The following is a 23,235-nucleotide window of genomic DNA, read 5'->3' on the forward strand; positions in this document are numbered from 1 at the left end:
ACCAGCACACACTTAACGACTGATAACTTAGTTGAGTCGGGTGTTAATTTCACATACGCAAACGCCTATAAGACACGACACCACTGTCGGGTTGGGTTGGGTCTTACGCACTTCAGCATGGCGAGTTTGTGTGTGTTAGTGTGTTAACTTGACGTCGTCTGCGATGACATAGGATTCTCTGCACCATACCAGGCTTGTGTCAAGGCGTTAAGGATGTAACACGTCAAAAGTAACTATAGCTACATGTACCCAGATTCTCTCTCAAAGTCAGTTTCTCTCAATAGTTAATGTAGGTATACAAATAAATAGAAATCTTCAATCTCGATCGTTTCGTAATAAGTTCGCTAACGTTCACTGAACTTTCACTCTTCATTATTTTAATTCTAATGCAAAAACATTTCGAGCTAAGAGACCACGCCTCCATTCGGATGCAGTGCATGCCATTTGTGGATATAGTAAGGCGGAGTTTGATGAGGTAAGAGTAAGTCAGTGTTCTCATTGGTTGTCAACAATCATAACTGACAGGTGTACTCTCCAATTTCTCACTAAAGGTTGAAGAACTGGAAAAGTAGGCCTGCCTTTAACAGCCCCGCATCAAAATGGCGAATGTAACTGTGCCGTGTTTAGATCTGAAGGATGGTCACAAAATACCGATAGTCGGTTTAGGAACATGGCAAGGGACAGGAGAGGTGAGAAAGAAGTTTTTTCATTCGAGAAACTTGCATAAACAGGATTTAGAAGAAATGATCAATCTTCTCTTAAATTGCACTAGGCCTGCTACCGCACAGAGTCTGCAGTCAAAACTGTCGCGGTTTGCTTCACCTCCACGATATGGCTGAAATATGCCAATGTTGCGTTAAACCTCCATCAGTCATTCGCTTTTACTGCATATATCTAAGAGTTTAATTTGGGATACAATTTCTGGCAACATCCCGAGATCGCTTTGTAAAACCGGCTCCTGGCCATACACGCAGATGACTCATGACCTAAAATCTGCGTGTTTGTTTCTTAGGTAGGTCAAAATACCCGATTTGCTTACCTCCCGTACCTATCTGGGTTAAGTTTGAAAGCTACTGGTATGATCTTGTATTCAAGCCTACAATTCGTCCTGCTGTGAACTTTATCTTGTGACTGGCATATCCATACCTGAAAACTAGGCCGCATCGTTTATCCAGTGTGTTCACATATACACCTAAGCTTTAGGAATATTGAAGACTATATAGCATAGCTGGTAAAACCAGAACGGCGACGACAGTGATAGGAATAAGTAATTTAATTCAGTTATTTGGTTTCATGCTAACTGTTCGTGAATGTACAAATAGTAATAAAATACATCAATACATGCCCTATAGCCCCAAGGTTACAAAAAGTGATGTAGACTCTACTGTCCTATTTAAAATGATTAACTGATCTCATATTTAACATGCATAAAACTGAAAACAATGAAAAGGTGATGAGCTCTCGGGATTGCTTAGGCCACCAACAGAGGCCTACTTTATGGAAGCATGCAATATAAACTTCTCCAGCATAGTGTTTATGTAAATGGTTAAATGATAGCGACTTATATCACCAATAGCACCATGTCTATGTAAAAATATGCACTGATGTCAGTAGGAATCTATTATATGTCAGTGGTCTAGCATTACTCAACATTCTGTGATGTCACGTTTAATAAACATCCAGCTCATGCTGGCTTCCTCTCCGGCCGTACGTGGGAAGGTCTGTCAGCAACCTGCGGATGGTCGTGGGTTTCGTCCAGGCTCCGCCCGGTTTCCACCCACCATAATGTTTGCCGCCGTCGTATAAGTGAATTATTCTTGAGTACGTCGTAAAGCACCATTCAAATAAATAAATAAATTTAATAAACCATCAGTTAAACCTAAAACAATACAAATTTGACCAAAGATTTTACTCCATGAATGGAATGCTTAGACCACAATTAGAATCCTGGTTTACTGCAGGAATGGAATTTAAAGATTACGGAAACGACTACAACTTAGAAGGCTCGTTTGTACGAGCCGATATCAACGTCAAGTCTCTACAATATTACATATACATATATGTTAGCTATATATTATATACGTGGCGACTTATTCCCATGTAGCCATTGGACACGTCTGAATGTTAAATGTATTTCATCTTACTCATTTGTGGTGTAAATACCTACATATTATGCTATTAGCAGATACTTTATATTGTTAACATATGATAGGACACACCACAGTTTAAAGAGATGCTTTTTATATATAAACTTTGGCCTGTACAAAATAAATTCATATCATAAAACTGCTTCGCTGCTTCAGACCGATGAGGGCGGGATTGCTACAAATGTGGAAAACGCTATTTCTATTGGTTACCGCCATATTGATACGGCACAGATGTACTTCGCCGAAGCTGGAGTTGGTAAAGGGATCCGGGCTGCCATCGACAAAGGGATGGTCAGACGCGAGGACCTCTTTGTAACCACCAAGGTACTAAACGTCACCTATAACTGGATATTATCCTACTGTGGTAAATAAGATTGGTACGTCAGAATCCAACGCTTCCATGCGTCACTTTTTTTTCACTGTTATGTGGTCAAATTCTTTCCTTTCTTAAAAGCATGTTGGAATAAATTCGGGGATATTTTCTTAATAATATGTAGGATTATTATATTGGTGACAATAATAGTGATTGTTAAATAAACATTTGTATGTGTTATTAAGCTTATATCTTAAACATATTGATGCAAAGTTTGTGAATCATTTGAAGATACAAAGTTTGTGAATCAGTTGAAGATACAAAGTTTGTGAATCAGTTGAAGATACAAAGTTTGTGAATCAGTTGAAGATACAAAGTTTGTGAATCATTTGAATATACAAAGTTTGTGAATCAGTTGAAGATACAAAGTTTGTGAATCAGTTGAAGATACAAAGTTTGTGAATCATTTGAAGATACAAAGTTTGTGAATCAGTTGAAGATGCAAAGTTTGTGAATCATTTGAAGATACAAAGTTTGTGAATCAGTTGAAGATACAAAGTTTGTGAATCATTTGAAGATACAAAGTTTGTGAATCAGTTGAAGATACAAAGTTTGTGAATCAGTTGAAGATGCAAAGTTTGTGAATCATTTGAAGATATAAAGTTTGTGAATCAGTTGAAGATACAAAGTTTGTGAATCATTTGAAGATACAAAGTTTGTGAATCAGTTGAAGATACAAAGTTTGTGAATCAGTTGAAGATATAATCTTGAATGTTTATCATTATTTAGATGTTATCATTTCCCTGTATAAAGCACGGCTTTTACTTGTAGCTTTGGCAGACACATAGCCGTCGTGAAGATGTCGTCCGGCACCTAAGGAAAAGCCTTGATAAGCTACAGCTGGATTACGTGGATCTATTCCTTGTTCACTGGCCATGCCCTTTAAAGGTATAGACGTGATAAACCCCTCACTCATGAAGTTCTGGTCAATCTCTCTTGGTTATCAGCATAATGGGATATACCAGGTACTACATTGACAGTTTTGGTACATTCTCGCTTTGTACATTCTTGTCTAGCATTGTATTTACATGGGCTGTTTTGGTACGTCATCGCTTCGATGCCAGTATAAGGGGATATACCATGTATTACATGTACATGGGCTGTTTTGGTACGTTGTCGCTTCGATGGCAGTATAAGGGGATATACCATGTATTACATGTACATGGGCTGTTTTGGTACGTCGTTGCTTCGATGCCAGTGTAAGGGGATATACCATGTATTACATGTACATGGGCTGTTTTGGTACGTCGTTGCTTCGATGCCAGTGTAAGGGGATATACCATGTATTACATGTACATGGGCTGTTTTGGTACGTTGCTTCGATGCCAGTGTAAGGGGATATACCATGTATTACATGCACATGGGCTGTTTTGGTACGTTGTCGCTTCGATGCCAGTATAAGAGGATATACCATGTATTACATGCACATGGGCTGTTTTGGTACGTTGTCGCTTCGATGGCAGTATAAGGGGATATACCATGTATTACATGCACATGGGCTGTTTTGGTACGTTGTCGCTTCGATGGCAGTATAAGGGGATATACCATGTATTACATGTACAAGGGCTGTTTTGGTACGTTGTCGCTTCGATGGCAGTATAAGGGGATATACCATGTATTACATGTACAAGGGCTGTTTTGGTACGTTGTCGCTTCGATGGCAGTATAAGGGGATATACCATGTATTACATGTACATGGGTTGTTTTGGTACGTCGCCGCTTCGATGCCAGTATAAGGGGATATACCATGTATTACATGTACATGGGCTGTTTTGGTACGTCGTCGCTTCGATGCCAGTATAAGGGGATATACCATGTATTATATGTACATGGGCTGTTTTGGTACGTCGTTGCTTCGATGCCAGTGTAAGGGGATATACCATGTATTACATGCACATGGGCTGTTTTGGTACGTTGTCGCTTCGATGGCAGTATAAGGGGATATACCATGTATTACATGTACATGGGTTGTTTGGTACGTTGTCGCTTCGATGCCAGTATAAGAGGATATACCATGTATTACATGTACATGGGCTGTTTTGGTACGTCGTTGCTTCGATGCCAGTGTAAGGGGATATACCATGTATTACATGCACATGGGCTGTTTTGGTACGCTGTCGCTTCGATGCCAGTATAAGGGGATATACCATGTATTATATGCACATGGGCTGTTTTGGTACGTTGTCGCTTCGATGCCAGTATAAGGGGATATACCATGTATTACATGTACATGGGCTGTTTTGGTACGTCGTCGCTTCGATGCCAGTATAAGGGGATATACCATGTATTATATGTACATGGGCTGTTTTGGTACGTCGCCGCTTCGATGCCAGTATAAGGGGATATACCATGTATTACATGTACATGGGCTGTTTTGGTACGTTGTCGCTTCGATGCCAGTGTAAGGGGATATACCATGTATTACATGTACAAGGGCTGTTTTGGTACGTTGTCGCTTCGATGGCAGTATAAGGGGATATACCATGTATTACATGTACATGGGTTGTTTTGGTACGTTGTCGCTTCGATGCCAGTATAAGAGGATATACCATGTATTACATGTACATGGGCTGTTTTGGTACGTTGTCGCTTCGATGGCAGTATAAGGGGATATACCATGTATTACATGTACAAGGGCTGTTTTGGTACGTCGTTGCTTCGATGGCAGTATAAGGGGATATACCATGTATTACATGTACATGGGCTGTTTTGGTACGTCGTCACTTCGATGGCAGTATAAGGGGATATATACCATGTATTACATGTACATGGGCTGTTTTGGTACGTTGTGGCCTCGTGGCCAGTAAAAGGGGACAGACCAAGTATTACACATACCTGGGCTGTTACGTCGTCTCTTGTTGATCGTGAATGTACCAACACAAGCTCTATTTCATGCCCCCCCCCCCCCCCTGAACACTAACACCTGTGACTTGTTGGTTACATAATATCCGCTGTACACCTAGAATATAACATATCTTTTTCTCCCACTATAATGCTGACCGCCGTCGTATAAGTAAAATATTCTTGAGTACGGCGTAAAACACCAATCAAATAAATAAATAAATATAACACACCTTCATATGACATGCGTGAGACTTCTTTCCCCCGACGTTTAGGTAAAATTAGTAAAACATAACGTTATATCCTAAATAATTGCACCAAGCGAGGTTCGGTCATTGTAACACATTTAGAGGGAGAAATCAGTTATCAATACAATCTTTTTTTTATCTCTTTCATGTTCTTGTTTCTGTTTGCCGGCAGCCGATGGAGGAAAATATGTTTCCTAAAAATGACAAGGGAGAGGTTATATTTGCTGATGATATCGACTATCTGGATACGTGGAAAGTAAGTAGCAATACTGCAGCCGTGCGTGGGAAGGTCTACCAGCCACCAGCAGATGGTTCCCTCAGGATCTGACCGGTTCCCTCCCACCATAATGCTGGCCCCCGTCGTGAATGTGAAATATTCTTTAGTATCATAAAAATAAATGAACAATACTGTACTTCAGTATTTCTCTCTATATTACCAAATTCTATGTGCGTGTTTATCTGTACAGTATGTAACCTATACATTTACACAATTTTTGACAACTGGTTAGAGAGGTACTGGAATAAGCTACTTACATCCTTGACTGAAAAACGACCAGACTTTTGTGGATAATACAATATTCTCAAGTTAAAGGCATGGGTAATGTTTTGCAGGGAATGGAAGAGGCACATGACCTGGGTTTGACAAAGTCAATTGGCGTATCGAATTTCAACAAGAGACAGATAGAGCGATTATTGGCCAATTGTAAGACGAGACCAGTCAACAACCAGGTAAATATCCACCCTCCTCTAGATGGAAGAGAACGCAGGAATGAGGTATAAGTTACAAGTACTATTTTAAAGCAGTGAACCAAAACTGATTGTTCAGTTCTTTAGTTGACACATCGATAATATTTCGGCCATAATGTGGCGAAGGAAAATATTGATAATTGATGTCGCCCGATGATGTCACACGACTTATATTTAAACGTTTTAAACATGTTCAGGTCTGAATAAAATAGACCTGAGCTGTACACTTATATATGCCTATTAAATATGAGCACTTGCATCATTTTTTTACATTTTCTTCTGCTTTAATTATGTCAAAAGTAGAAAGAGACATATTCTAAATATATACGTAAGTAGTTGCAATAAAGTAGGCAAAAGCAATACTTACAAAGAGTATGCAAATATATATTCATCGAGGTGTAGGGCATTGTAGATGAGGTGTAATTGAGTATGCATGAGGTGTAGGTGATAGTAGTTGAGGTAAATTTAGTAAGTATGAGGGTTAGATGATTGTAGTTGAGGTATAACTGAGTATACATGAGGTGTAGATGATTGTAGTTGAGGGGTAGTTGAGTAGACGTGAGGTGTAGGTGATTGTAGTTGAGGTATAATTGAGTATGTAAGAGGTTTAAGTGACTGTAGCTGAGGTGTAGGTGATTGTAACTGAGGTGTAGTTGAGTATACTTGAGGTGTAGGTGATAGTTGAGGTGTAATGGAATATGCATGAGGTGTAGGTGATTGTAGTTGAGGTGTATTTGTATATACTTGAGGTGTAGGTGATTGTACTTGAGGTATAATTGAGTATTGGTGAGAACACAAGTATAGGATGGGATGTTGGAAATAATGAAATGTTCTCAGTGCAAATTTAATATGTCAGCTCGACGGTTAGGGAGATTCTGAGACTCTCCGTGGTTAGCATGCTAGCGCAATACAATGACCCAGGAGCCTCTCGCCAGTGCGGTCACTGTGAGTTCAAATCCAGTTCATGCTGGCTTCATCTCCGGTCGTGGGTTTCCTCCGATCTCCTCTCACCAGTGCAAGCCACCATCACAGAAGTGAGGGCTGGTGGGGCTAATCGTGGAAACATTTGTCAACAGACAGGCTCATATCTATTTGTAGGTTGAAGTGCACCTTTTTTTTCAAAATCGAGATCTGGTTAAATTCTGTCAGGCGGAAGGAATCAGCGTGACAGGATACAGGAATTTGCAGTTCCTTAACGCCAGTCAGTAAGTTGAACAATAAATAAAATAAAATATATTTTAGTGGCGCTTGTCACTCTTTGATAATTTGAACATGATCTTCGCATATTAACTAGAAAAACCACTATTTATTCCGGTTTGCAATTGGCCGCATGATAATTTCGTGAAAATCACCAAATGACGGCTGATCAGAAGTGTGTTTACCACATCAAGCACTTATTGTAGACCGTATAGTTCACAAGTTGATAAATGAGTAAAAAGCGCCATAAGGAGAATAGCTATGAACTTATCTGTTATATTCAACAAAACATTAATTGATTTTTCTGAGTGATAATACAATAGATTATCTTATTTCAAAGTAATTTTGTGTCATGGATAACATAATACCCAGTTACATCAATACAAGTTTCAGTCGAAATAACAAAGAATTCTGTTCCACAACTCAGAAAACTTAATTCTTTAATACAGATTAGTTCTGTTACGTGTTCGAATCCAGTTTTAGCTGGTTGCGGCTTTACGTCAGAAGGATTATCAGGTACCTGGCGAGGTGCGTTGGTTTCCCCATAAACTGCACCCATAAACCTGATTACTGTCATGTACGTAAACAGTTCCAAAGTATCAAATTGAATCAAATAAATAAATTAATAAATAAGTAGTGTTCAGTATACAAACACAAAACTTTCTCCACCATTTAGATCTCCAGAAGGGCCAAAAACGGATGTAATAGAAGCCATTGCCAACCGACTGGGAAAGACAATACAACAGGTACCGTTGTCAAAGTCAGCATGAAAGCCTATATAAACGTATTTATAAGTTTATCAATCAGTCGTTGTAACTTTTTTATTCCGAGAGTAAGAGCTCTTCCTCTACAGAACTTTTTAAAATTATACTGGCATATGAAAACAAAGAGCAGCATGAATTAGTTTGAGACATGCGCAAATACCCCCTCTTGACTGACTGACATGCTTGTTTACCTTGATTTTGTCATGTTGTGGACCAGCTACTAGATGTGGCTGACTGACTGGCTTGTTTACCTTGATGATGTTATGTTGAGGACTAGCTACAAGATGTGACCAGCTGACTGGCTTGTTTACCTTGATGATGTCATGTTGTGGACCAGCTACAAGATGTGACCAGCTGACTGGCTTGTTTACCTTGATGATGTCATGTTGTGGACCAGCTACAAGATGTGGCTGACTGACTGGCTTGTTTACCTTGATGATGTCATGTTGAGGACCAACTACAAGATGTGGCCAGCTGACTGGCTTGTTTACCTTGATGATGTCATGTTGAGGACCAGCTACAAGATGTGGTTGACTGACTGGCTTGTTTACCTTGATGATGTCATGTTGTGGACCAACTACAAGATGTGATTGACTGACTGGCTTGTTTACCTTGATGATGTCATGTTGTGGACCAGCTACAAGATGTGGCCAGCTGACTTGCTTGTTTACCTTGATGATGTCATGTTGAGGACCAGCTACAAGATGTGGCCAGCTGACTTGCTTGTTTACCTTGATGATGTCATGTTGAGGACCAGCTACAAGATGTGATTGACTGACTGGCTTGTTTACCTTGATGATGTCATGTTGTGGACCAACTACAAGATGTGATTGACTGACTGGCTTGTTTACCTCGATGATGTCATGTTGAGAACCAACTACAAGATGTGACCAGCTGACTTGCTTGTTTACCTCGACGATGTCATGTTGAGGACCAGCTACAAGATGTGACCAGCTGACTTGCTTGTTTACCTTGATGATGTCATGTTGTGGACCAGCTACATAATGTGACCAGCTGACTTGCTTGTATACCTTGATGATGTCATGTTGTGGACCAGCTACAAGATGTGATTGACTGACTGGCTTGTTTACCTCGATGATGTCATGTTGAGGACCAACTACAAGATGTGGCCAGCTGACTTGCTTGTTTACCTCGACGATGTCATGTTGAGGACCAGCTACAAGATGTGACCAGCTGACTTGCTTGTTTACCTTGATGATGTCATGTTGAGGACCAGCTACAAGATGTGGTTGACTGACTGGCTTGTTTACCTTGATGATGTCATGTTGTGGACCAGCTACAAGATGTGATTGACTGACTGGCTTGTTTACCTTGATGATGTCATGTTGAGGACCAGCTACAAGATGTGACCAGCTGACTGGCTTGTTTGCCTTGATGATGTCATGTTGTGGACCAGCTACAAGATGTGGTTGACTGACTGGCTTGTTTACCTTGATGATGTCATGTTGTGGACCAGCTACAAGATGTGGCCAGCTGACTTGCTTGTTTACCTTGATGATGTCATGTTGAGGACCAGCTACAAGATGTGGCCAGCTGACTTGCTTGTTTACCTTGATGATGTCATGTTGAGGACCAGCTACAAGATGTGATTGACTGACTGGCTTGTTTACCTTGATGATGTCATGTTGTGGACCAACTACAAGATGTGATTGACTGACTGGCTTGTTTACCTCGATGATGTCATGTTGAGAACCAACTACAAGATGTGACCAGCTGACTTGCTTGTTTACCTCGACGATGTCATGTTGAGGACCAGCTACAAGATGTGACCAGCTGACTTGCTTGTTTACCTTGATGATGTCATGTTGTGGACCAGCTACATAATGTGACCAGCTGACTGGCTTGTATACCTTGATGATGTCATGCTGTGGACCAGCTACAAGATGTGATTGACTGACTGGCTTGTTTACCTCGATGATGTCATGTTGAGGACCAACTACAAGATGTGGCCAGCTGACTTGCTTGTTTACCTCGACGATGTCATGTTGAGGACCAGCTACAAGATGTGACCAGCTGACTTGCTTGTTTACCTTGATGATGTCATGTTGAGGACCAGCTACAAGATGTGGTTGACTGACTGGCTTGTTTACCTTGATGATGTCATGTTGTGGACCAGCTACAAGATGTGATTGACTGACTGGCTTGTTTACCTTGATGATGTCATGTTGAGGACCAGCTACAAGATGTGACCAGCTGACTGGCTTGTTTGCCTTGATGATGTCATGTTGTGGACCAGCTACAAGATGTGGCCAGCTGACTGGCTTGTTTACCTTGATGATGTCATGTTGAGGACCAGCTACAAGATGTGACCAGCTGACTGGCTTGTTTACCTTGATGATGTCATGTTGAGGACCAGCTACAAGATGTGATTGACTGACTGGCTTGTTTACCTTGATGATGTCATGTTGTGGACCAGCTACAAGATGTGGCCAGCTGACTGGCTTGTTTACCTTGATGATGTCATGTTGTGGACCAGCTACAAGATGTGGTTGACTGACTGGCTTGTTTACCTTGATGATGTCATGTTGTGGACCAGCTACAAGATGTGGCCAGCTGACTGGCTTGTTTACCTTGATGATGTCATGTTGAGGGCCAGCTACAAGATGTGATTGACTGACTGGCTTGTTTACCTTGATGATGTCATGTTGAGGACCAGCTACAAGATGTGGCCAGCTGACTGGCTTGTATACCTTGATGATGTCATGTTGTGGACCAGCTACAAGATGTGGCCAGCTGACTGGCTTGTTTACCTTGATGATGTCATGTTGAGGATCAGCTACAAGATGTGGTTGACTGACTGGCTTGTTTACCTTGATGATGTCAAGTTGAGGACCAGCTACAAGATGTGGTTGACTGACTGGCTTGTTTACCTTGATGATGTCATGTTGAGGACCAGCTACAAGATGTGACCAGCTGACTGGCTTGTATACCTTGATGATGTCATGTTGTGGACCAGCTACAAGATGTGGCCAGCTGACTGGCTTGTTTACCTTGATGATGTCATGTTGTGGACCAGCTACAAGATGTGGTTGACTGACTGGCTTGTTTACCTTGATGATGTCATGTTGTGGACCAGCTACAAGATGTGGCCAGCTGACTTGCTTGTTTACCTTGATGATGTCATGTTGAGGGCCAGCTACAAGATGTGATTGACTGACTGGCTTGTTTACCTTGATGATGTCATGTTGAGGACCAGCTACAAGATGTGGCCAGCTGACTGGCTTGTATACCTTGATGATGTCATGTTGTGGACCAGCTACAAGATGTGGCTGACTGACTGGCTTGTTTACCTTGATGATGTCATGTTGAGGACCAGCTACAAGATGTGGCTGACTGACTGGCTTGTTTACCTTGATGATGTCATGTTGAGGACCAGCTACAAGATGTGGCCAGCTGATTGGCTTGTATACCTTGATGATGTCATGTTGTGGACCAGCTACAAGATGTGGCCAGCTGACTGGCTTGTTTACCTTGATGATGTCATGTTGAGGATCAGCTACAAGATGTGGTTGACTGACTGGCTTGTTTACCTTGATGATGTCATGTTGAGGACCAGCTACAAGATGTGGTTGACTGACTGGCTTGTTTACCTTAATGATGTCATGTTGAGGACCAGCTACAAGATGTGACCAGCTGACTGGCTTGTATACCTTGATGATGTCATGTTGTGGACCAGCTACAAGATGTGACCAGCTGACTGGCTTGTATACCTTGATGATGTCATGTTGTGGACCAGCTACAAGATGTGGTTGACTGACTGGCTTGTTTACCTTGATGATGTCATGTTGTGGACCAGCTACAAGATGTGGCCAGCTGACTGGCTTGTTTACCTTGATGATGTCATGTTGTGGACCAGCTACAAGATGTGGCTGACTGACTGGCTTGTTTACCTTGATGATGTCATGTTGTGGACCAGCTACAAGATGTGGCCAGCTGACTGGCTTGTTTACCTTGATGATGTCATGTTGAGGACCAGCTACAAGATGTGATTGACTGACTGGCTTGTTTACCTTGATGATGTCATGTTGTGGACCAGCTACAAGATGTGGCTGACTGACTGGCTTGTTTACCTTGATGATGTCATGTTGTGGACCAGCTACTAGATAAACTGCAGCAAATAATGTAGTCGGTTGATTTACGGCTGATATAAATAAATACATATGCCCGGGAACTCTCGGTGTTTTTAACGAAATGTCAGGTGAAGTCAGTTATCCGGATGGAATTTAAAAACACACATGCAGTCGCCATGGAGGCTGAGCAACCTTTGTAGACTTCTGTTCAGGTGGTGCAGACTTCAGTTTCTGTGCCATTTCAGAAATCTCTCGGTCATGTTTTCGCAATACTTGGTAATAAATAGAAGGGTAATTTCGGATTCTATTTTTGAATTACTTTTTAAAACGTTACTTCCGCCATCGGTAGCCGATTTCATATTTTTCTTTGTTTTCAGGTGGCCTTAAAGTTTCAAATACAGCGAGCTGTTGCCGTCATTCCCAAAAGCTCCAATGGAGAACGCCTTAAGCAAAATTTAGAGGTAAACAATTTTATAGCACATAAAACAATTTTACCAACCAACTATTTATAGTGTAAATATCTCATGCTGTGTTTGCTAGACATGTCACGAACATAGTATTCTTGAATCTCCTAGCTTTGCATATATCAAGACTTAATGTGTGTAGAAGTGTGGTTTGAATGTGTGTGTAAATGTTTCACTGTGTGTAAAAAGAAGGTTTGAATGTGTGTGTAAATGTTTCACTGTGTGTAGAAGTGTGGTTTGAATGTGTGTTGTAAATGTTTCACTGTGTGTAGAAGTGTGGTTTGAATGTGTGTTGTAAATGTTTCACTGTGTGTAGAAGTGTGGTTTGAATGTGTGTTGTAAATGTTTCACTGTGTGTAGAAGGAAGGTTTGAATGTGTGTGTAATTGTTTCACTGTTGTAGAAGGAAGGTTTGAATCTGTGTGTAAATGTTTTACTGTGTGTAGAAGTGTGGTTTGAATGTGTATTGTAAATGTTTCACTGTGTGTAGAAGGAAGGTTTGAATGTGTGTTGTAAATGTTTCACTGTGTGTAGAAGGAAGGTTTGAATGTGTGTGTAATTGTTTCACTGTGTGTAGAAGGAAGGTTTGAATGTGTATTGTAAATGTTTCACTGTGTGTAGAAGTGTGGTTTGAATGTGTGTGTAAATGTTTCACTGTGTGTAGAAGGAAGGTTTGAATGTGTGTGTAAATGTTTCACTGTGTATAGAAGTGTGGTTTGAATGTGTGTTGTAAATGTTTCACTGTGTGTAGAAGTGTGGTTTGAATGTGTGTTGTAAATGTTTCACTGTGTGTAGAAGCAAGGTTTGAATATGTGTGTTAATGTTTCACTGTGTGTAGAAGTGTGGTTTGAATGTGTGTTGTAAATGTTTCTAGGCAGTAAACATCCAACTGACGGACGATGACATGAAAGCACTGGAGGGCCTGGACACGAACAAGCGGACGTTAGATTTTGTGTAAGTTACTTCATATGATCAATTAACCGTTAGAATATGGTACTCGCTGTTTATCCCGGGGCTTCAAGAGGTTTGTCCGATGGTCTAGCAAAGTTGGCTGGTTTACTCCACGGTCACGGGTTCACTTCACGGTCACGGGTTTACTACACGGTCACAGGTTTACTCCACCGTCACGGGTTTGCTCGACGGTCACGGGTTTACTCTACGGTCACGGGTTTACCTCACGGTCACGGTTTACTCCACGGTCACGGGTTCACTCCACGGTCACGGGTTTACTTCACCCATAAACCTGACCCCTGTCATCTTAGTGCAAAATTACATAGTTAAGCACCAATGAAGTAAAAATAAATAAATCGTTAATTTTGTTTAAATATAAACTTTAGCCTGGATGTGTAAACTTTAAGCGTGAATGTATTTAAATTTTAAAATTAAAATTATCTTGGAACTGTATTTTTCTTTATATTTTCAGATTCAATGGCTCCAAGTATTACCCTTTTGCGGACCCTTACTGAAGTGCCACAAGCTAAGAGCATAACGCAGTCACACTTTTATCTACAGTTCGGTCGATCCATATGTGATTATTTAGCGATTCACACGAAAGATAACTTCAGAAACGATGACTTTTGAAATGGTTTGTTCTTTTCTACACAGTTTAACGTCACGCAGCACAGATCTCGTCACATCGAAGCGATGGTATAATGGGTTGGATTGCTTAAATGCTTTTTGAAAGTAGCCTGCAAATCAGCATATCTTTTCTTTTATTTTAAATACAACGAGATATAATGACAATGGGTCATGATTTTGTTATCAATTTTCACACTTTCTAAATTACTTGTGATCATGTTTGTGGGTGGGTTGTAGCCTAAATCCAACCTTAAATGCTAATTCTAAAGGTATATGCTAATTGGTTATTAACCTCTGGTTATTAACCAAAATGGTAACTCTTCAGTCATCAGGGAATGCAACTGCTTGAAAAAAGTGTTAAAACACTCGCTTACAGCACATGCCACTGTAATATGTAGAACCAGAAGTAGGTCATGTGATATCCCTCCCGAGATTCCGAGAGGAAACAGCCGGGTAAGAGGGTGTGGTCGGGGTCATCAGAGGTCGGCAGGAGGTATGTACCATTCCATCCTATCTGACAGGTGGGAGGAGAGGCGCCTTGAAGCACATACGAGTAAAATGTCACCTCAACATGCTGGAAAACAAGAACGGTTATTACTGAGCTGTGATTAGACTCAGCGTGAGTTCGAATCCCAAACAGAATGATAAGACAATATGAGCTAATGCCTAAATAAATAGGCTCAAAGTAAGTGTTTGACCAGGTGTTAGAAGAAGCGAAATGAAGCACTTTCCAGTTAGCACTTATCTTCATACACACGGCTCCTCCACTTACATACAAATCCGAGGTCTGCCCAAAGGTTTTTGACACTGTAAATGTCATTGGTCCGTGGTCACAATCTCCAATCTGTATTGGCAAGGTTTCGTTGTATTTTTGGCCTGGCGTGAGCGGGGGCGTGGCTACTGTTGCCAAACAACCTCCCCTGAAATCAAATGAAATGGACATATATGACAGGTTTGTATGAAAAGCTCGCGAAGGGCTTCATTATTGTGGTTGTAACATCAATTATTCCACGGATCACAAAGTATTCAGAGCCCGGAAATACCATCGATAGAGTCTCACTTCAAAGTTTTGAAATCACACTTTAGCTGGAGAACTGTTTGACTGCATGATTGTTTGACTGATAACCCTACTTGAATGTTGATTTGCTTGGACAGGAAGTATAGTGCGCTGAGGTGAAGACTATAACATATCTGGGATACATTTACAAGATTTCAAGCAGTGCAACGGAGATATATAAATCAGTAATTGAGCTAAAGTGCGATCACACTTTGAAACCCATTGTAGACGTTATGGATAGAATATGAACTAGATCTGCTTGCATATTTCATGGCTTGCAATCAGTCTTTCAATTTCTGCTTAAGTGCAGATCAGTTTGTGATATGGTAATGTTTGTACCAGTCGTTCAGCAACACCCGCGATGTTAGTTTATTAAGATACACAGCGCGCTTTGATTTAATGAATGGATGCTTGGAGTTTAATATCGTACTTAGCAATTTTTCGATCATATGACGAGTCATTAGGTGTCAGTACTTATACTTTGTCCTCTTTTGGCAGGGCGAGTCCATACTGCCAAAGTGCTGCCGTTTTAAAATTTCACTGGATCTTGAGCAGAAAATTTTGAAAAGTTTGGCTCAAAATCCACTTTGGCCGCCAAACTAAGTGAAATAAAAGAACAAAGTTTAAAGGGTAATGCCCGCAAAAAACGTCGCTGCCAAATTTCAAACAGCTGCGATTTGGAGTTTTCTAGAAAAAAAAACAGCTTTCAGCTTGGAAGCCTAACAAGCTCTTCTTTACAACATTGAAAACTGATTATTGCTAACCTTCTACTTTTTACTGATATTGTAGAGTTATGCGTTATGTGGATATGTTTTTGTGATCATTTGGAAATGGCGTTTCTTGCTTGAGAGGTAACCTAACGTAATATTTCAAGCTTACATTTTATACCCCTTTGTTCTGGATTTTTTCTCACTCACAAATAATTTTTTTAGTTAAAAGACGAGCCAGCCTTTGAATTAGAAATATGCTATGGCACATTTTCCATCTGTTGTGTCCCGGATAAATAGGACACTCTCAATCTCAATGCAGGCCTGGGAGTTATCTGCCAAGTCAACGTGGACACTCTCTAGATTGCATTAACGCCGAACCACATATGTGTATGAATAACCATTATGATCATCCCATTGCACCCCCGATCCCGACCCACAATCAACCCAATTCATGGGGAGCGTGGATATAAACATAAGGAGTACCTGTAATAAACAACTTACGGCCCTGCCCACGTGTCGTTCACAGATATCAAGAACCGCATGGATCTCAGCCCGTCTGCAAACCGTGATGCTCTGATCGGAATATCTGAACCAGCTGCTGAGAACAGGAGATGGAAGGTCAATGACATACACAGAGTCTTTATGTCGCACATCTTCTCACAGGTTACCTGTATTTACCTGACAAAGACCTACACGATATCCAGTTTGGTGTGACCTTGAACTAAACATCCTGCCTGTATGTATATCACATGACCTACTTCTGGTTCTACACATAAGAGTGGGATACGCTGTAAGCAACTGACAAGTGTTTAACACGGAACTATATAAATAAGGCATTTGCATGTTATAATAGCTGATGAATTTCCATTTTATTTGATAGTGAGAAGTTAAAGAAGAACATAAAACATAAAGATATGAATGCAATCAATCAGTCTATATATCCAATATCCAAGGCTTTGATTATCAAATCGTGCGTGCAAATTTTATTTTACTTGGCGAAGTGTCTTCTCTGATGTTTTATTTTACTTGGCGAAGTGTCTTCTCTGTTGTTTTATTTTACTTGGCGAAGTGTCTTCTCTGATGTTTTATTTTACTTGGCGAAGTGTCTTCTCTGATGTTTTATTTTACTTGGCGAAGTGTCTTCTCTGATTAAGGATAAAAAATATTATCATTGCAAAAAACAATTTAGATTTAATAATATAATGATTTAGCTTTTAATTTTAGATTTAGCATTTAAGGTTGGATTCAGGCTACAATTCACCCTCACACAAGAGCAGGATAAATATATATTGAGAAATAAGTGAAAGTTAATGTCAAATCAGAAAAATTACATTCTATGTTAAAAAAATGTCATCCTCTGTAATTTTAAACCGTTGAAGTATTAAAGATATTTATTAGTTAAAAATCAAAGAAAAAAGGAACTAAATTTGACATTTGTTCACCATGCATACAAAAAGCTAAATTAGTTTGGAACAAACAACACCTCACAAGCCAACAAAGCCAAAACAAACCATATTTCCGGTAAAAAAGAAAGGCCGACAAACTACTACTAGTACGATATACAATAGAACACGTCTAAAACTACTACCGGAACGATGTACAACAGAACAAACCTTAAAGTAGTACCTGTGCGATAGTAATACCCCAAACAACGTTCAACACAAAACACCAAAGAATTAAGACGGTGAGGGGTATATAAAATATGAAATTAAGATGGATTCATACAAAGAGAATCTGTAAGCAGTTTTTAATGTTGGAAGGAATGTTTTAGGCTAATAAATTAAACCAGTGTCCAAATAGTGTGGCATGTCAGTTTATAAAGTGTCCATAATCAAAATGTGTGTCTCATTTGCGTTTGATTACATGCATGGCTCTTCTCCCGAAATGTGTATCTCAGTTGCGTTTGATTACATGCGTGGCTCTGTTCCCGAAATGTGTATGTTAGTTGCGTTTGATTACATGCGTGGCTCTTCTCCCGAAATGTGTATCTCAGTTGCGTTTGATTACATGCGTGGCTCTGTTCCCGAAATGTGTATCTTAGTTGCGTTTGATTACATGCGTGACTCTTCTCCCGAAATGTGTATCTCAGTTGTGTTTGATCACGTGCGTGGCTCTTCTCCCGAAATGTCTTTACAAGACTTTAAACATCAGACATAGCGTCCATCTGCCACATTCAATACGCTTTGTCTTGCATTCATGTATGGAACGACAAATGTGAAAATTGGCTGTCTATAACAACAGTGTGATTATGCCTGGAATGTGCCATATTCATGGAAGGAAATAACTTCAAATCCTCTTCTTTCAATACAGATGAAAGGTCGTCACGAAACAGGTATATCCATTATACTGATTCTGTCGTCATACAGGAGTTTGCATAACATGTGGTGTCATGGTTATTAATTCAGACAAAATAGGTGGTCGGTTTTGCCTAATTACGTCCTCTCTCACCTGGACAATCTTTTCTGCTCGATTGGACTCAGCGGTAACCGCGCATGCCCTTAGCAAGTCCTAATAGTCCCGGAATTAATGTTTTAATCTTGTAGCTCTCATCAGGCAATTTTCTTCTTCCACAATATCGCAGTAATAATAAGTATGGCAGTGTGGAATCACAGTAATATACTGTGATCGATAGGTAAAATCAGGTGGTGGGGTGATGGTCTGTGTCACTTAGACGGATAATTAAACTCTGGTGCGACTAGTAATATCAGGCGAAAAAATGAAAAGTACAATAGAGTAAGAAAGCGGTAAGAAAAAGCAGATGAAACGCCTGTCGTGCGACTCTATTTGACGGTAAAATAAGTTGAAACGACTAGATTATTACTCCAGTCCGCATGTAAAACCAAGGAAAACGACTAGGTTACTACTCTAGTCCACATATAAAATCAAGGGAAACGACTAGATTATTACTCTGGTCAACATATAAAATCAAGCTAAACGACTAGATTATTACTCTGGTCCACATATAAAATCAAGGGAAACGACTAGATTATTACTCTGGTCCACATATAAAATCAAGGGAAACGACTAGATTATTACTCTGGTCCACATATAAAATCAAGGGAAACGACTAGTGATAACTTTTGCCAAAAAGTAGGTAAAAGGGAAAGGACTTGAATAAGTAATTAGATTAAGAAGTCAAATTAGATGAAATAGTTAAAGTATGACTAAAGTCATATGTAAAACCGGATGGAACAAATTGAGCACAACTCCGATCGGCAAGTATAATCAGATGAAACAACTAGAGTACAACTACAATCGGCAAGTAAAGTCAGATGAAACAACTTGAGTACAACTCCGATCGGCAAGTATAATCAGATGAAACAACTAGAGTACAACTCCGATCGGCAAGCAAAGCCAGATGAAACAACTTGAGTACAACTCCAATCGACAAGTAAAGTCAGAAGAAACAACTAGAGTACAACTCCAATCGGCAAGTAAAGTCAGAAGAACAACTAGAGTACAACTCTGATGGGCAAGTAAATTCAGATGAAACAACTTGAGCACAACTCCGATCGGCAAGTAAATTCAGATGAAACAACTTGAGCACAACTCCGATGGGCAAGTAAATTCAGATGAAACAACTTGAGCACAACTCCGATCGGCAAGTAAAGTCAGATGAAACAACTAGAGTACAACTCCGATCGGCAAGTAAAGTCAGAAGAACAACTAGAGTACAACTCCAATCGGCAAGTAAAATCAGATGAAACAACTTGAGCACAACTCCGATCGGCAAGTAAAGTCAGAAGAACAACTAGAGTACAACTCCAATCGGCAAGTAAAATCAGATGAAACAACTTGAGCACAACTCCAATCGGCAAGTAAAGTCAGATGAAACAACTAGAGTACAACTCCAAACGGCAAGTATAATCAGGTGAAACAACTTGAGCACAACTCCGATCGGCAAGTATAATCAGATGAAACAACTTGAGCACAACTCCAATCGGCAAGTAAAGTCAGATGAAACAACTTGAGCACAACTCCGATCGGCAAGTATAATCAGATGAAACAACTTGAGCACAACTCCAATCGGCAAGTAAAGTCAGATGAAACAACTAGAGTACAACTCCGATCGGCAAGTAAAGTCAGAAGAACAACTAGAGTACAACTCCAATCGGCAAGTAAAGTCAGATGAAACAACTAGAGTACAACTCCGATCGGCAAGTAAAGTCAGAAGAACAACTAGAGTACAACTCCAATCGGCAAGTAAAATCAGATGAAACAACTTGAGCACAACTCCGATTGGCAAGTAAAGTCAGATGAAACAACTTGAGCACAACTCCAATCGGCAAGTAAAGTCAGAAGAACAACTAGAGTACAACTCCAATCGGCAAGTAAAGTCAGAAGAGACAACTAGAGCACAACTCCGATCGGCAAATATAATCAGATGAAACAACTTGAGCACAACTCCGTTCGGCAAGTAAAGTCAGATGAAACAACTAGAGTACAACTCCGATCGGCAAGTAAAGTCAGATGAAACAACTTGAGCACAACTGCAATCGGCAAGTATAATCAGATGAAACAACTAGAGTACAACTCCGATCGGCAAGTAAATTCAGAAGAAACAACTAGAGAACAACTCCGATCGGCAAGTAAATTCAGATGAAACAACTTGAGCACAACTCCAATCGGCAAGTAAAGTCAGAAGAGACAACTAGAGCACAACTCCGATCGGCAAATATAATCAGATGAAACAACTTGAGCACAACTCCGTTCGGCAAGTAAAGTCAGAAGAAACAACTAGACTACAACTCCAATCGGCAATTAAATTTAGATGAAATAACTTGAGCACAACTCCAATCGGCAAGTAAAATCAGATGAAACAACTAGAGTACAACTCCGATCGGCAAGTATAATCAGATGAAACAACTTGAGCACAACTGCAATCGGCAAGTAAAGTCAGATGAAACAACTAGAGTACAACTCCGATTGGCAATTAAATTTAGATGAAACAACTTGAGCACAACTCCAATCGGCAAGTATAATCAGATGAAACAACTAGAGTACAACTCCAATCGGCAAGTAAATTCAGAAGAAACAACTAGAGCACAACTCCAATCGGCAAGTAAAATCAGATGAAACAACTAGAGTACAACTCCGATCGGCAAGTAAATTCAGATGAAACAACTAGAGTACAACTCCGATCGGCAAGTAAAGTCAGATGAAACAACTAGAGTACAACTCCGATCGGCAAGTAAAGTCAGATAAAACAACTTGAGCACAACTCCGATCGGCAAGTAAAATCAGATAAAACAACTTGAGAACCAACTCTGTCTGTCAATGTTTGAACTCTACTCTAGTCGGAAACACTGCATATGATATGATATAATCAAACTTATTCTTTTCCATATGGCCTTTACCTATCGGGGTCACAGTGCATGTCCCAAATTGCAGTCTGTTGACATGCAATGGGCCTATCATAGTTTACCTGTAGATGATGATGACAGGAAATATCTCCGATTTAGATGGAAGGGTCAGCTGTGCCAATATACCTGTCTTCCGTTCGATCTCTCATCTCACTTATACTAAGACATGAAACCTGTGTTCATTTTTTTCCGTGCTAGGGGTATCTGGTGTGGATATTTTGTTGACGATTCGTTGATAATGCATCAGATTAAGGCGGTTTGTGCACAACAAACTAACACGGTGATGAACACATTTCCGTCACTTGGGTTTAGATGTAGTTTGGACAAATCTGTCTCTAACACTGCAGATTCCCTATTTGGGATTTAATATTGATTCTCAGTTTTTCAAATTAACTGTCGGAAGAGAAATTAGTGAAAGTTTTGGAATACTCACGTCAGGTGTTAAGGGCATCTGTACTGATTATCAGAGAAGTTGCAAGCCTGGTATGGCTATACATTTCTTCCATGCCGGCCATCCGACTGGGGCCATTATACTACAGGTTCCTTGAGCATGACAAAATTCAGGCCATAAAGGCAAATCGCAGTTATGATACCAAGATGATAATTTCTGAACTTGGACGTCAGGATGTCAGGTGGCGGATTAATCATGGTTTTCAAAACAATGGCACCATTATCAGGCTGCCACCAGTTAGCACTACAGTCTATGTTTAAATCCACAATTAATACAGGTAAACATATTCAGATTTGTTCTGACAGCATGACAGCCGTGAGTTACATTGATCAGCCAGGAGGCACCAACCTTGAACTCCACAAAGTGTCCATAAGCATTTATGAATTTGTTCATAGTCATGGCCTAATGATCAGTGCCAGGTTTATTCCTGGAGTTGAGAACAGTGAGGCAAATATTTTGTCCAGGGGGTTTAGCGACTTCATAGAGTGGATGTTAGATCCGGTGATATTTAGGAAAACTTGTCATACTTATTTTACCCCAGATATTGACCTTTTCATGCAAATCATCAGTTAGAGCAGTACGCATCCCGGGGTCCTGATCATACGTCTTGTATGGTAGATGTATTTAAATGTTCATAGTCCAACTTGCAACCAAACTGTTTTGCCCCTTTCAGGTTGCTGCCACAGGTTTTATTAAAGAGACGATCAGGTACAGAAGGCCATTTTGGTGGCGCCTCAATGGCCTACATAGCTATGGTTCCCTCAGCTGACAGGAATGCTGATGGATTTTCCCACACTGGTGCCATACAGTCAGGACTCCTTAATTATACCGGGCCCCGGAAAGCGTCACTCGATGGGGAAGAGACTGAGGCTAACCGCTTGTGTCGTATCTGGAAAAGGCTCAGAACATCGGGTGTTTCTGTCGAGGCTACAATGTGCATTGCCAAGTCATGAAGAGAATCCACGAATCAACCATACCAGTATGCATGGAAGTCCTGGTGTTGTTGGCCTCGTAAACGGAATGTCAATCTCCTTTCGCCAAATTCAACAGAGGTTTTAAACCACTGGGCAGAAATGGCCAGTAAATATTCGTATAGCGTAGTTAATACGCATAGGTCATTGTTAATGCAGACGTTGAAATTTTTTCACTGTGACGTATCTGCAAATTTAGTTAAACGATTAATGAAAGGGGTTTATGAAGCTGCA

At 40.4% G+C, this 23,235-nt stretch overlaps 2 protein-coding genes across 3 annotated transcripts; one reads left to right on the top strand and one right to left on the bottom strand.

The window, feature by feature from the left end:
* The first annotated feature begins 546 nt into the window (after positions 1-546).
* On the top strand, positions 547-14,614 carry LOC135469312 (1,5-anhydro-D-fructose reductase-like). Its single transcript, XM_064747933.1, has 10 exons — positions 547-689; positions 2,304-2,471; positions 3,292-3,408; positions 5,782-5,865; positions 6,222-6,338; positions 7,455-7,561; positions 8,230-8,299; positions 12,786-12,869; positions 13,746-13,825; positions 14,295-14,614. The coding sequence occupies exons 1-10, from the start codon at positions 600-602 to the stop codon at positions 14,335-14,337; spliced, it is 960 nt and encodes a 319-aa protein (XP_064604003.1). The 5' UTR covers positions 547-599; the 3' UTR covers positions 14,338-14,614.
* On the bottom strand, positions 14,295-18,189 carry LOC135469314 (uncharacterized). 2 transcript variants are annotated; one of them, XM_064747936.1, is made up of 3 exons: positions 16,718-18,189; positions 15,222-15,369; positions 14,295-15,023 (listed from the first exon to the last, which is right to left on the bottom strand). In XM_064747936.1, exons 1-3 carry the CDS (start codon positions 16,867-16,869, stop codon positions 14,820-14,822), a joined length of 504 nt encoding a protein of 167 aa, XP_064604006.1. In that variant the 5' UTR covers positions 16,870-18,189; the 3' UTR covers positions 14,295-14,819. The 2 variants fall into 2 exon arrangements, with proteins under 2 accessions (XP_064604006.1, XP_064604005.1); XM_064747935.1 differs by having other exon boundaries at positions 14,295-15,369.
* Positions 18,190-23,235: the final 5,046 nt, after the last annotated feature.

The sequence above is a fragment of the Liolophura sinensis genome, chromosome 6 (genome assembly GCF_032854445.1).
Source record: "Liolophura sinensis isolate JHLJ2023 chromosome 6, CUHK_Ljap_v2, whole genome shotgun sequence".
In the NCBI taxonomy this organism is placed as follows: Eukaryota; Metazoa; Mollusca; class Polyplacophora; order Chitonida; family Chitonidae; genus Liolophura; species Liolophura sinensis.

Excerpts from the sequence above, each read along its gene's own strand:
- LOC135469312 (XM_064747933.1), top strand. The coding sequence starts at position 600 with ATGGCGAATGTAACTGTGCCGTGTTTAGATCTGAAGGATGGTCACAAA. Across the intron at positions 2,472-3,291 it reads ACCTCTTTGTAACCACCAAG|CTTTGGCAGACACATAGCCG; the intron begins GTACTAAACGTC and ends TTTTACTTGTAG. Across the intron at positions 3,409-5,781 it reads ACTGGCCATGCCCTTTAAAG|CCGATGGAGGAAAATATGTT; the intron begins GTATAGACGTGA and ends GTTTGCCGGCAG.
- LOC135469314 (XM_064747935.1), bottom strand. The coding sequence starts at position 16,869 with ATGTGCGACATAAAGACTCTGTGTATGTCATTGACCTTCCATCTCCTG. Across the intron at positions 15,370-16,717 it reads AACGACACGTGGGCAGGGCC|GGGAGGTTGTTTGGCAACAG; the intron begins GTAAGTTGTTTA and ends ATTTGATTTCAG.